Source organism: Coffea eugenioides, chromosome 5 (genome assembly GCF_003713205.1).
Source record: "Coffea eugenioides isolate CCC68of chromosome 5, Ceug_1.0, whole genome shotgun sequence".
Taxonomy (NCBI): domain Eukaryota; kingdom Viridiplantae; phylum Streptophyta; class Magnoliopsida; order Gentianales; family Rubiaceae; genus Coffea; species Coffea eugenioides.
In genome coordinates this window covers 40,406,551-40,421,101 of record NC_040039.1, presented here as the reverse complement: position 1 = coordinate 40,421,101, position 14,551 = coordinate 40,406,551, and the positions used below count along the sequence as shown (strand labels likewise).

The window sequence follows — 14,551 nt, the reverse complement described above, 5'->3', positions numbered from 1 at the left end:
GAGTAAATTGATATTTCTCCAGATATTGCAGTAAATATTTTATTTTTGCCAATGGGAAGAATCATAGATGAGTTTACTGTTGTGTTTTGAACTTCTTTATTAAGCAATGTGCGGACTAAGTTTGGTATATTCTAAATCCTTAATTGGACTATTTGTGGAATGAGACGTAATGAGTCCTTAATTCATGTATCCTTTATGAAGATTTCATTCAGCCAAGAAAGTTATCATATTATAGAACTTGTATTTTGATAAATAGTTGAATATGATAACAAGTCTTTTTCATCTTAATATTGATGATGCGCATATTCAAAAATAAATGCAAAAAGAAAATCCGAAGAATACAGTATTAATTCCTTTGCATCATTTAAACGTTGATTAAAAGTTTAGGATACCACCATGTAGAATCCAACATTAAACGGCTAATTGTTTAGTGCACTAACCGGGTTCAAATTTGTCAGACTATTAAGTTTGGAAATTCGCTGTTTCAAAATTTTCCAAAGATTCTTCTGCTGCCTTTATTGAACAATTTGATAACTAGACTTTTTAGAGATTCTGTTGTCACTTGGACAGGTAAGAGAGTTCACTAGAAACTAGCAATGGAGGCACTTGGGAATTTGGCATTAGACAGAGGAAGGAGGTATGTCAATTTGGATGATAATCTCAGGTCGCTCGAAAGGAAATTGCGAAGATTAGTTGGCAGAAAGTCTGACCTCGAGTCGCAAGTGACAGATGCAGAAAGGTCAGGTACTAAGAAAAGGAAAAGGGAGGTTGAGATTTGGTTTGAGGAGGTAGCAACAGTAGAAAATGAATTCGGTGCTTTGAAAAAATGCATACAGGAGGGTGGATTCCTAGAGAGAGCAATTAGCAGTGGGGATAGAGTGGCGGCAATGGATGGAACTGTAGAAGACCTTATTGAGCAAAGTAAGCATTTTGATGGGCTTTGGCTTGAGGCTTTTGAGAGCAGGGGTGAGCCACGAGTGACAACAAAATTATTTGGAGAAAAGTTTGACAGAGGTTTGAAAGCAATCTGGGAATGGTTGGTCATTGATAGCATCTCAATCATTGGGATTTACGGGATGGGCGGTGTGGGCAAGACTACATTGGCGAAACACATCCATAATCATCTCCTTGATAAAACTCAATTCAGGGTTTGTTGGATTACTGTCTCTCAAGAATTCAGCATTAAAAGGCTGCAAGATGACATTGCTAAATGGCTAAGGCTTGATCTGTCAAACGTGGGTGATGAGGATAGCAGGGCAGCCATTTCTGTAGATAGTGATAAGCAGGGTCGAATCCACAGGGATTGGGGATAATTCGTTTCTTCTAGAGTCCAAAGTATGGGGGGTTTTTTGGATCAAATGCTAACTAAATAAATTATATGTAGAAAATAAATAAGAGAAATAATTATTGGAGAAACTCTAGCCAAGGGTACACTTCAGAAATGGTTCATGCACTGATCATCGATTCACAGATAATTCCACATTTATTAATAGACTAGTTATAGTTGTCTCACACGCGCTAAACAACCAACCCTTCCTTAATTTATCGATAGCTAAGGTACGACCGTTAGCTATTTCTCTAACCCAAAAACAACCCTAGGTACGACCGTAGGATTTAATTTCTAGATTACATTAATAATTAGAAAGACCCAATCCTAACTAACAAACACGCTACGAGGGTTTGTTTAAATTAGATCATATGTTCCCCTGACATAAATCCAATTACGCCAGTTGCTACTGGGATAGAGATAACGAACAATTACGGATTCAATTATCCCTATTTAGCAAAATAGTCTATGTGAACAATTAATTATTGCGCATTAATCAATCATACACAAGAGCTATAACAGTTAAAAGCAGGAAACATATGAATACCAATAAATGGAGGAAACAATTAAAATAAATTAGATCTCACAGAAATTATTGAACCAAATCTTCAGTTGTCCCCTTGACTAGCAGTAGGAGGTTAGTCCTCCATTAATGGAGAACAACCATGCGAAAGAGCTAAGAAAAGAAAATCTAAAACTATGCTAAAAGCCTAAACTAAAACTTGTTTCTGCCGAGAGAGAGAGAGTCTGAAGCCAGCGAAGGGATTGTATTTATAGAGTCCTCGTGCGGCTGTCTCCAAAAGAGACCCAGTAGTCTTCCTGCTTTTGTGGGTCAGCACGTTTAGTCCAAGAAGGAACCCAATCAATTGAAATCCCAATTGAAGTCTTGTTGCCAAATGACTCTTCACGTGCAAATTGGCTAAGTCAGCATTGTTCCAGAATTGTCACCCGCGAAGGAATCTCCAAATATTTGGAAGTTTGCACGTGGCCAACAATCCCGCAAATCCGGCTTTGGACATCATACTTAGGCGTGCCCACGTCTAACTGACAGAAAGGCTTCAAAAGTTAATTTTCCAGCTCCTTTTTCCCCTAAATGCTGCAATTCGCATAGAACACAAAATCTCAGTAAAATCCACCGATTAGTGCAGTATTTAGTCCAAATAAATAGGAAAAGCACGTGAGAAGACCGACTAAACTGCACTCTATCAATTACCCCCACACCTAGATCATGCTTGTCCTCAAGCATGAGAACAACAAATCAAATAATCACAATCAAACAATGGCTATTGATCAAATCTTCTATTGCCAAGATACAATTAAAACATATGTCAAGTATTAGTGATTAAATTCCAAGAAATATCTCTCCAATTGTCTTTCAAGATCAAGGACTCTTTCAATTTATGACTAACTAATCTAAGAATATAGAATATTCAACCAGCATCCATAAGCAAATGGTTCAACTATTAAGCAAAATCTCAACATTAAAATTCATGGATCAGCGGGCTAACAGTTCATTCAAATACTTCCACATTTTTCACTATTAGCATATATTTTTTCTTTTCTAGAATATCCCCACACATGAATGATGATATTTTTTTTCCGGGGAACGCTTAGTTTTTAGCCATTCAAGCGTTTTGACGCGAACTCCGACATTGGCCATATGAAGGAGCCCGGTTACTCAGCCATCATCGCTTTAAAACCACATACTCATAGCTATCGTCGCGTTTTGACGCGAAAGTCGACATTTGTGGTGAAGACTCCCGGTTACTAGGCAACGATACTAGCGGAGTATAGCCTAATACTATTCACAAATAAGCACCAAAAATAAAATTAAATACCACACAAACCCGCTTCATTTCTTAAACATGGAGAACTAAGATTAATAGCTGAACCAATTTGCACAAAAAAATGCTAGACAAATATTTACAATACTTAGAAAAGTTAACCAAAAAGTGCAAAAGTCACAAAATCTCAAATATTCACCAAAGAGATACCCTTAAAATCAACCATGTCATACTCAACACCTTAAAGTGTAAAATCTTAGCAATAGAAAAATTTGAGACATCTAACCATCATTTATTAGGAATAATCACAAATAAGCACAAAGATAGGCAAAAATTGGACAAAATTCGACAAAGTCAAACAAAAAATTCCAACAAAAATGCCTACACTTGCACTTTTTCAATAAAAAGCCAATATACTACCCCCCCCACACCTAAATCTTGCATTGCCCTCAATGTAAGCAAAGAAAGAGCAAAACAGAGATATTGGGGCAACGACACTTCCCTTAAAACGGAGGAGGGCAGAACTGAACTACGGCTGGAGAGGGAAAGGCGGGCGGAAACCCACGTGATGGAGATACTGTGCTAAATTCTGGGCCATCCCACCCATTTGACGCTCCATCCGATCCATTCGAGTGTCCATTTGCTCTTGCCCTTATTTTTTTTGGTTTAGTCGTTGGAAATCAGAGGGCAAGGTGGAGGCAAGGAAATGAGATTCCAAAGAGGTCAACAAACAGCCAACAAAGCAAATGACAACTAAATACAGCTTTCAATCACAGACAAGTGCAGAAACGGCCGATGAACACACCCCCAAGAATTAATTAAACCTGTCAGCAGCAAAATTTTTCCCAAATACCACAAATTCAACCCAAAAACTAATTAATTAGACAAACACAGCAAAATTCCCCCAGACTAATTAAACAGGCAACTAGAGTAAAAACTTTTTCCAAATATCACTGATTGCGCACAAAATTTGACGATTAGTCAGCAATCAACTACCGATATATACCACAGCACTCAAACAAGCACAAAATTTCTGTCATCAGCTAGCAAGTCAACAATCTGGCCTCAGCTAAGAAATTAAAATCTGGCATCAGCTAATGAAAGCTAGTAATCTGGCCTCAGCTACTTAGTGACAGAAAAATAAAGAAAGAATTCACCGGAGGTTTGGAGTAGGCAGTGGATGACAGTGAAGAGAGCAGGGGCGGGCATTGGAGTGAAGGAAGGCGCGTGACGGCCACACGCCCTGGGGATGGCGGCTGCTGGCGAGGCTGGGCTGCTTGAGAGCTGGGGCTAGAGCTGGCGCACAGGTGCAGGCGCGCGGGCTGCTGCTGCTCTCGGCCAGGCAATGCGCACTTGGGTCGTGCGTCTGAGTTGCGATGGACGGCGTACGATGGGCTGCCGGGCTGCTGGGCTTGGGCGCAGAGAAGGAAGGCGCGCTGCTGCACGCCTGGTTGGCTGGGGGAAGCGTTCGGCCGGTGCGAGCGCCGCCTGGAGGTGAGCTGGAGTCGCACGCCTGCTGCTGCTGGCTGCTGGGTGCGATCTGTCAGATCGCTTTGAGGCGCGGCGTACGGGAGAGGATCTCGCGCGGCTGGTTGCTGGGGGCGCTCGCGAAGAAAGCTGCTGGTGGATTGGAGCACCTGGGCTGCAGAGGCAGTTGCGCGCAGAGGAGGCGAGCTGCGCGCGGAGGTCGCGCCTGTGGTCGAGCTCGCGTGCGGTCTGCCAAAGAGCTGGATCTGCACTCGATGGAGTGGCGCAGAAAGCTGCTGATGGCTGCTGCGGCTGGTGGTCCGCGATCGATGGCGACGCGCAGAAAGGGGGGGTGGGCGGCGCGCGAGGAGCTTGGGCCGCTGCGTGGCAGCGAGCGGTCGACGGCGAACGGAGGTGGCGGCGGACGTGCGGACGGCGGCCAAGGAAAACGCAAGAAGAAGGAGAAAAAGAAAGAAAAGGAAGAAGAAAGAAGAAAGAAAAAAAAAGAGAAGAAAGGAGAAGAAAGCAAATAGGGCTACGGGCCTTTGAAATTTTTTTTTTTTTTTTTTTGAAAAGGGCAATTTCGTCTTTTCGTCCCCTTTTTTTTTTTTTTTTTTTTCAAGGAACCTCTAACTTAGGCATGGGCACACCTAACTGCCCCTAGTCTTTTGACCATCCGTTGAAATTTTTTTGATCTTTTAGCGTGACCACCTAGCGTGGGCACGTCTAACTGCTATAGAGTCCTCAGATCCTGAACGAAAATTTCTTTCCCTCAGGCGTGACCACCTGGCGTGGGCACGTCTAACTGCCACTTTCCTGCCACCAAGCAACAAATCACTAAATGCAACTAACACTTAACAAAAACTCCAAAAACATAAGAAAATTAAAACAAAAGCCTTGGGTTGCCTCCCAAGTAGCGCCTTTCTTTAATGTCTTTGGCTAGACATTTTCATGTGTATTCATGGAGGATAAAATCTTGTGGCTCGTTTCAGTGCTTCATCTTCTATGTAATCCTGATAGCCCTCGTAAATAGAGTAATTCTTGAGCACACGAGTTACGGGCTTCCATGGACTAGTAAATGGCACCAAACAACCAAGTAATGACCTTAAATCTTCATTCACTCCTCCATCACAAGCACTTGCTGGTTTGAGATATTTTGCCATCTTGACTCTTAAATTGTTCCTGTCATGAAACTCAAAATTTTTTGGTATAATAAACTCAATCTCACTAACAGGAATTAAAGAATAAGAGTCAGGAAAAGATTGATCAAGGAATGGAGGAGATGTCACCGCATTTGGAGATTGTTCACTGGATTCATTCACTTGAACCATTTGATGTTGGGGTCTCAATTCTTGTGCTTCAACTTTCTTTTCATCTGCATCTTTAGATTCTTCTTCTTGAGACCCTTGCAGTACCATGTCATTTGTCAGAATAATTGCACTCTCATCTTCCTCATGGTCGATAATAGTCGGTGAGGGCAATTCTTCATAAACTGGAGAAATCAATTTGCTCATTTTAGATGCCCATTCACGCCTTCCTTCTTTCATCTCTTCACTCATCTTTTGTGTCTCCTGTTGAAGTTGATGTACCTCCTGTTGAATTTGATATGTGTTAGTAGCTATTAATTCAACCATTTCTTCAAGAGACATACCTGACATGGATGACGGTTCTTGAGACTCTAGCTGTTGAAAATCTAGTGACCCTGTTGTATAATTATAACTGGAGTTATCCCACCATCCTTGATCATACCCGTTTGGATTAGGGTTATACCACGTTTGAGACCATGGTGAAAAATCTCCATAATTATTGAGTGGGTCACTCAGATTATCTTGATATTCGGGGCACATACCGGTCGAATGATCCCTGGCATAACAAATTTTACAGGTTGCAGCAGCCATTCTTTTTTTAATAGAGTTTATTGCCTCTAAATATGCAAACTTAGAAAAACAATCAATTTCATTGCCTTCCCCGAAAACAAAATCCAGTATATCACCAAAATACGGAGTGTTAGAAGCCATAAACTATATAATAAAAAAAAATAAGAGAAAAATAAAGAAATAAAAATAAAAACAAGATGAACTCAAAAAAAAAACAAATTAATCTGGCACCAGTCCCCGGCAAAGGCGCAAAAAATTGACAGGTGCCGAACCTGTGCAATAATAAATACCTGTTCAAACAAAATATAATTTCTGTAGATAGTGATAAGCAGGGTCGAATCCACAGGGACTGGGGATAATTCGTTTCTTCTAGAGTCCAAAGTATGGGGGGTTTTTTGGATCAAATGCTAACTAAATAAATTATATGTAGAAAATAAATAAGAGAAATAATTATTGGAGAAACTCTAGCCAAGGGTACACTTCAGAAATGGTTCATGCACTGATCATCGATTCACAGATAATTCCACATTTATTAATAGACTAGTTATAGTTGTCTCGCACGCGCTAAACAACCAACCCTTCCTTAATTTATCGATAGCTAAGGTACGACCGTTAGCTATTTCTCTAACCCAAAAACAACCCTAGGTACGACCGTAGGATTTAATTTCTAGATTGCATTAATAATTAGAAAGACCCAATCCTAACTAACAAACACGCTACGAGGGTTTGTTTAAATTAGATCATATGTTCCCCTGACATAAATCCAATTACGCCAGTTGTTACTGGGATAGAGATAACGAACAATTACGGATTCAATTATCCCTATTTAGCAAAATAGTCTATGTGAACAATTAATTATTGCGCATTAATCAATCATACACAAGAGCTATAACAGTTAAAAGCAGGAAACATATGAATACCAATAAATGGAGGAAACAATTAAAATAAATTAGATCTCACAGAAATTATTGAACCAAATCTTCAGTTGTCCCCTTGACTAGCAGTAGGAGGTTAGTCCTCCATTAATGGAGAACAACCATGCGAAAGAGCTAAGAAAAGAAAATCTAAAACTATGCTAAAAGCCTAAACTAAAACTTGTTTCTGCCGAGAGAGAGAGAGCCTGAAGCCAGCGAAGGGATTGTATTTATAGAGTCCTCGTGCGGCTGTCTCCAAAAGAGACCCAGTAGTCTTCCTGCTTTTGTGGGTCAGCACGTTTAGTCCAAGAAGGAACCCAATCAATTGAAATCCCAATTGAAGTCTTGTTGCCAAATGACTCTTCACGTGCAAATTGGCTAAGTCAGCATTGTTCCAGAATTGTCACCCGCGAAGGAATCTCCAAATATTTGGAAGTTTGCACGTGGCCAACAATCCCGCAAATCCGGCTTTGGACATCATACTTAGGCGTGCCCACGTCTAACTGACAGAAAGGCTTCAAAAGTTAATTTTCCAGCTCCTTTTTCCCCTAAATGCTGCAATTCGCATAGAACACAAAATCTTAGTAAAATCCACCGATTAGTGCAGTATTTAGTCCAAATAAATAGGAAAAGCACGTGAGAAGACCGACTAAACTGCACTCTATCAGTGAAGCAGTCTGTCCTCATACTCGATGATGTTTGGCAAGAATTTTCTTTTGAAAAGATTGGAATTCCTCTTGGTGCAAACAAATGCAGAGTGATCTTGACTACTAGATCACTGGTATTATCCAATAGGATTAGCTGTCAAAGGGTATTTGAAGCTAAAACTTTGGCTACAAATGAAGCTTCGGATTTGTTCAAACATACACTCGACCCTAAGACAGTGCTTCGTGGAGATGTGGAAGGTATTGCCAAGTCCATTGTGAAAGAGTGTGATGGTTTGCCTCTTGGTATTATCACAGTGGCTGGGAGCATGAGAGGTATGAGCGACATCTGTGAGTGGAGAAATGCATTGGAACAATTAAAAGCATGTTTGGTAGGGCATGATGAGATGGAACGAGATGTGTTTCCCATTCTGGAATGGAGTTTCAATCGCCTAGATAAATATGAAAGAAATTGCTTCTTGTATTGCTGTCTTTATCCGGAAGATTGGAAAATAAAAAGAAAGGAACTAATAGACCTATTTATTTGGGCCGAGCTGATGCCAAAATGGAACTCAAGGTCAGAAGCATTTGATCAAGGTCACACAATATTAAACAAACTGATAAAAATTTGCTTGCTAGAAATAACTACAGATTTCACAGGGAATGACTGTGTGAAGATGCATGATTTGGTCAGAGATATGGCATTAAGGATCACGAATGCAACCTCCAAACTAGAGATGAGCAGAGATGATGTACCACGATTCTTGGTGAAAAGCTTAGGACAGGAAGATTCAAAAGTAACACAGGAAGAATGGACAGCAGATCTCCATGCAGTCTCCTTTCATTCATCTTCATATGACATAGAAATTCCACCAGCCTGGTCACCAAATTGTCCTAAGCTCTCAACCTTGCTTCTTTCTCGGGCTTCCATAAAAGAAATCCCAGATTCATTCTTTCGGCACATGTGTGGACTTAAAGTTTTGAATCTATCTCAGTGCTATGGTATAACAAAGCTGCCTAATTCTGTTTCAGACTTGGTGAATCTCACTGCCTTGATTTTGGGGCATTGTGTAGGCCTCTGATCTGTGCCACCACTGGGAAAGCTCAAGCAATTGAGGGAATTGGATCTATCATCGACAAAGATTGAGGATTTACCTGAAGGTTGGGAGTCATTGGTCAACCTCGAAAGGCTTAACTTGGATGAGTGTTGGGCCGTAAGACAAAAGATAATACCAAAAGGGACATTTTCCCAATTTCACCGTCTTCAATGGTTATTATTGCCACCCTATGGTAGGGTACAAGTTAATGATCCAGAAGTGTTGAACCAATTAGAAAGTTTTAAAGGATGTTTGTCTTTTACGGACTTCTATAAAATTATTCGGTGGCCAAAATACTTTTATGTTTATGTCAATGACAGGTTAACTGAGGGTCCGTTTTATGATTATGAGGACCAGAAACAGCATTTCCATCAGTGTAAGCTTGGTAGAGGATCCAACAATCTGCCAGATAATATCAAAATTCTGATGATCGACGACTGTGAGGGCATGGGCATTAGGTGCTTGTCAGACGTTTTTAGGAATTTTATAAATTTAAGCCACTTATCTGAATTGTTTATTGAGGATTTGGTTGGAATAGAGTTCCTCTGGCAATTGTCCTCTGCTTCTCCACGTGATCAGTTGGAAGTCTCGTCTTTTAGTCCACTCCGTGATCTCGAATTGCTACACCTCTCCTGGTTGCCAAATCTGGTTGGTCTTTTCTACGGAGAGTCAGAACCATCATATTTGCTTCCAGCTGGCACCTTTTCTTCACTTAAAATATTGGAGATTTCTGAATGTCACAACATGAAGCAGCTATTCACGGTGCAGCTGCTGCAGAACCTTCAAAATCTTGAAATATTAGAAGTTAATGATTGTGAAGGACTGGAGGAGATAGCAGCAGATGGCAATGGAGTAGGACAAGGAGGAGGAGAAGGCATCCAATTGACTTCAAGTGAAGCCACCACCGCTGTCATCCTTCCAAAATTAAAGTCGTTGGGTCTGGGTAGCCTGCCACAACTGAAGAGCATTTGCAAGAGAGCCATGATCTGCGAATCAATCCGATCCATTAATATAGCACATTGTCCAAATTTAAAGAGGCTGCCTTCGTTTCTTCCTACCATCAACGGACCACCATATTTGCTTCCAGCTGGCACCTTTTCTTCCCTTAAAAAATTGAGCATTTCTGGATGTCACAACATGAAGCAGCTCTTCACAGTACAGTTGCTGCAGAACCTTCAAAATCTTGAGGCATTAGATGTTGAAGATTGTGGGGGACTGAAGGAGATAGCAGCAGATGGCAACAGAGCAGGACAAGGAGGAGGAGAAGGCATCCAATTGACTTCACATGAAGGAGCCATTACCATGATCAACCTTCCAAATTTAAGTTGCTTGAGTCTGGATGGGCTGCCACAACTGAAGAACATTTGCAAGGCAGCCATGATCTGCGATTCAATTGAGAATATTAAAATATTTAATTGTCCAAATTTAAAGGCTGCCTTCGTTTCTTCCTACCATCAACGGACCACCATATTTGCTTCCAGCTGGCACCTTTTCTTCCCTTAAAAAATTGAGCATTTCTGGATGTCACAACATGAAGCAGCTCTTCACAGTACAGTTGCTGCAGAACCTTCAAAATCTTGAGGCATTAGATGTTGAAGATTGTGGGGGACTGGAGGAGATAGCAGCAGATGGCAACAGAGCAGGACAAGGAGGAGGAGAAGGCATCCAATTGACTTCACGTGAAGGAGCCATTACCATGATCAGCCTTCCAAATTTAAGTTGCTTGAGTCTGGATAGGCTGCCACAACTGAAGAACATTTGCAAGGCAGCCATGATCTGCGAATCAATTGAGGAGATTAAAATATTCGATTGTCCAAATTTAAAGAGGCTGCCTTTGTTTCTTTCCACCATCAACGGGTCACCATCTCTTCCCAGCACTCTTCATAAAATCAGGGGAGATAAAGAATGGTGGGAATCATTAGAGTGGGACAATCCTAGTGCCAAAAATGCCCTTGACCCATTTTTTTCCACTGTGGTGGAATAATTGGAGACCACTTGTTTGATCAAAATCCTGACTGGTTCTCATGTACGTGTTTTCTCCCCTTTCTTTGAGGTTTTTTTTCCCCCCAAAATGATCTACTTCTCCACTAGCATAGAATTTGCTATTGTGTAGGAATTGATATTAATACTTTCCATATTGAGCTCAAGGTTTTTTTCTTTAACTATCTTGTGGTGCAGAACTGCTAACATCTTTTGAGTTGTTCTGATGGGAAAATAGATTTAAGTAAATTAGTTTCTCTTTCTTTCTTATTTATTTTTGATTTCAACGTCGTTATAAATTTCTTTATGTTATTTTCTTTTTTCATTTTAAGCTATTGCATGTTCTTTGTCTTTCTCCTATTTCTAGTGAGGCTCAAGTTTTCTTCTGCTGACAACCTTCCCTATAATGCTGAACTACGAACTGCACCATTTCTTATATTCATCCATACAATCTGCTGCATACAGCTTTTTAATATTTTTTAATTTTTTCTTATTTCTATAAATTTAAATATTTTATTTTCTATATCTTTCCTCCTTCTTGTTTGTTTCTGAATTTAGTGTTAAATTAGATGTGATATAAATGTGCATTCATATGTTAAATTAGATGTGATATAAATCCATAATTATTTACGCCTCAATATGTTTCTCTCATAAACTCTGAAACTGGGCCTTGTTTGAAAAGTTTTTGGCCAAGTTTGTCTGCTACAAATTTTTTAACAATTTTATCTACGGTAACCTCAAAAAAATTCTCAAAATTTTTAAACTATACATTTCAGAATATCCAAAAATTTACACACTTTAAAAAAATTTTCTACAACTTCTACTATAATAAGGTATAGTAAAATTTTAATTAAACACCTAAAAAACTCACTTGCCAAACGAGGCATACGTTTAACCTTTAAAGGAAAATCTTAAACCCTTTATCCAAAGGAAATGTAGTAAGTTCCTGGGCTCAACTGCAATAAACGCCATCATCTATTTGTCTACTTTTTGGGTTTGTGGGCTATTGGTGAATTGCTAAAGTGCAGCATCTTTTAGGAAACTATAAAACAATTAATCAAATGGTTTAGCCCCAAGGCCCAAACAGAGTAAGTTCTGTTTGCCCAATCATAACTCCATGGCTCTATGCAAATCCATATTCTCAAAGGAACTGGAATTTGAACTTCCAGGCACCAAATTTAAGGAAACAATTCCACCAAAAAAGGTGTAGGATTTCAGAATATTCATCTTCAATTACAAATTTTAACTATGTCCTATCTCACATTTATTTTTGTATTTTAACAAATATTTTTTTTGAATCATATTATTGCAATCCAATCCCATGAAAGTTATTGGCATGTTATAGATGACTGGACATCCCAAAGCTGACAAGAATTAAATTGTATCTAGTTTCCAAATTAAATTGTGAATTTTTTAATCAAAATAAGCTTTCATTTCCATTATGCCCTGAAAAATGCAAGTGCCAAAAGTACTTTTGTCAGATATCTTCCAAATACATTCTCGCTACGATTCACTGGTAACATCCTCCTCCTCTCCTTGTCCAATTAACAATGATGTAGGAATATGTTATAGTAAACAATTTGATTGAGGGGTCTAGTTTGCTGCAAATTTGCACCTGATTCGAGAATTGTTTGCTCTGTTCTTGATAGATGACAAATATGTGTTGGAAGGCCATGGATATGATGCTGCGCATCATTGGGAAGGCTACAGCAACAGAAAGGGCTGTAGAGCTACCGGTGAACATAGGGACAAGTTACAGCAACAGTCTGGGATCTGATGTGCAATTGCTGGCTAGGAACCTGAAGGCATTGACTTGCAGAGCATCTGACGTAATGGAGACAGTAGAAAGAGCCGAACTGTCCAGGCGAAAGAAAAGGAAAACAGAGGTTACAAATTGGCTGGAGGAAGTAGAGAATTTAGAGAATGAATCCATTGCGTTGCCAAGAAGGGCAAAACAGAAGAGGTATTGGAAACGTTTCTTGGTTGGAGGCCAAGAACTGGTTTCTGGGCCAAGAACTTGCATTACATGTTCCCAAATACTGATTGGATGACAAATTTTGTGACAATGTGAGCCTCTATTGCACAATTAATATTTCAAAATTACACATAAAACTTTTTTTTTCTCTGTTTTTTTCATCTTAGTTAACAGTATGTTGGATCATCAACCTCTTTATGGAGTAATGATGTGGCAATATTTTATATGGATAAATACTAACTTCTCTTTAATGTAACTTTTAATGCTCCAATTTTTCCTTAAAATACTTCGTATAAAACTCAGTATGATAGAATGTCAGTCCCAAACAACTAATTGATAATAGCCAAAGAAACAAATAGAGAGAAGAATATTATTTTTCATAAATTTTCAGAAGTCCTCAGAGATGGCCACTAGTTGCCAAAAATTGCCAAAATTACTTACTGTGGTTTTCTGCATCATGTGCTCCAAGTTTAAATTACAAAACTTTAGTTTCTCTGTTTTTGTAAACTAATCTAAGTTAGAAGAATTGTTGCATTGAACTGTAAATTAAACTGCACTCACTTCTTTTGTTGTATGTGGAATTACACTGACCTCCCTAAATTTCCACACCATATTATAAATGCGTTCCTTAATAGGATCGAACTATGGATCACATCAGGAATACTAGGGAGGGACAGCTCGCGCAACGCGCGGGAATTTAGTGCTTGTGATTCAAGATAATTAATAATTATTGTTTAATATTGTAGCATAGGAACTGAAGTATGATAATTTTATCATGTGATTTTAATAGAAAAATCATAAGTTACATGGCGAGTCAATAAAAATAATGTGCAATAAGACATCCTTATCGTTATACTATATAAGAATCCGTTGTGATCAAAAGTTATGTTTGAATTTCAACCGCAAAGATAAGGGTAGTTTGAAAATGTAAAAATGTTTGAAGTGCAATTGAAAAGTATCCAAAGGTCTCTTCTAAAACTTATCCAAGATGATAAAACATTTTAAAGTTGTAAGTGCCCGGTGCAACCCAATGAGTACAAACAAATTCACAATGATGCACAAAGATATATCAAATTTAAGCACAATAAAGAAAACTTAATTAAAGAGAAAGGATAAGAAATGCAAACCAAATATCAAACCAATAGCCTCTTCAATTGATGGCGATGCTAACCAAGATGTACAAGTGAAGGCTCACTCCTTCCTCACCCCAAACACACTTTGGTTGAGCCAAGGAGTTTTACAACAATTCTAGTTAACCCTCAACAACCTACACTTGAAAGATCACTCACCCAATTAAGAACTATTTTATACAAATGAGGCAACCTTCACCAAGGTTTTACCACTTCAAGTGATAGGTTCACCTTCACCAAGGTTTTACTTCTCCTAGAGAGAAACCTTCACTTGAGCAACCTCACAACCCAACTTCCCCAACCCCTTATACAACCAACAAAGAATCTTTCTACTCAAAAATCTCACTTGTAAGCTT

The 14,551-nt window shown here is 39.3% G+C and overlaps 1 protein-coding gene across 1 annotated transcript; it reads left to right on the top strand.

Moving 5' to 3' along the window:
- The first annotated feature begins 596 nt into the window (after positions 1 to 596).
- On the top strand, positions 597 to 10,613 carry LOC113771649 (probable disease resistance protein At1g62630). The gene is made up of 5 exons (XM_027316220.1): positions 597 to 1,275; positions 2,476 to 2,481; positions 7,997 to 8,005; positions 8,038 to 9,050; positions 9,117 to 10,613. The coding sequence occupies exons 1-5, from the start codon at positions 597 to 599 to the stop codon at positions 10,611 to 10,613; spliced, it is 3,204 nt and encodes a 1,067-aa protein (XP_027172021.1).
- Positions 10,614 to 14,551: the final 3,938 nt, after the last annotated feature.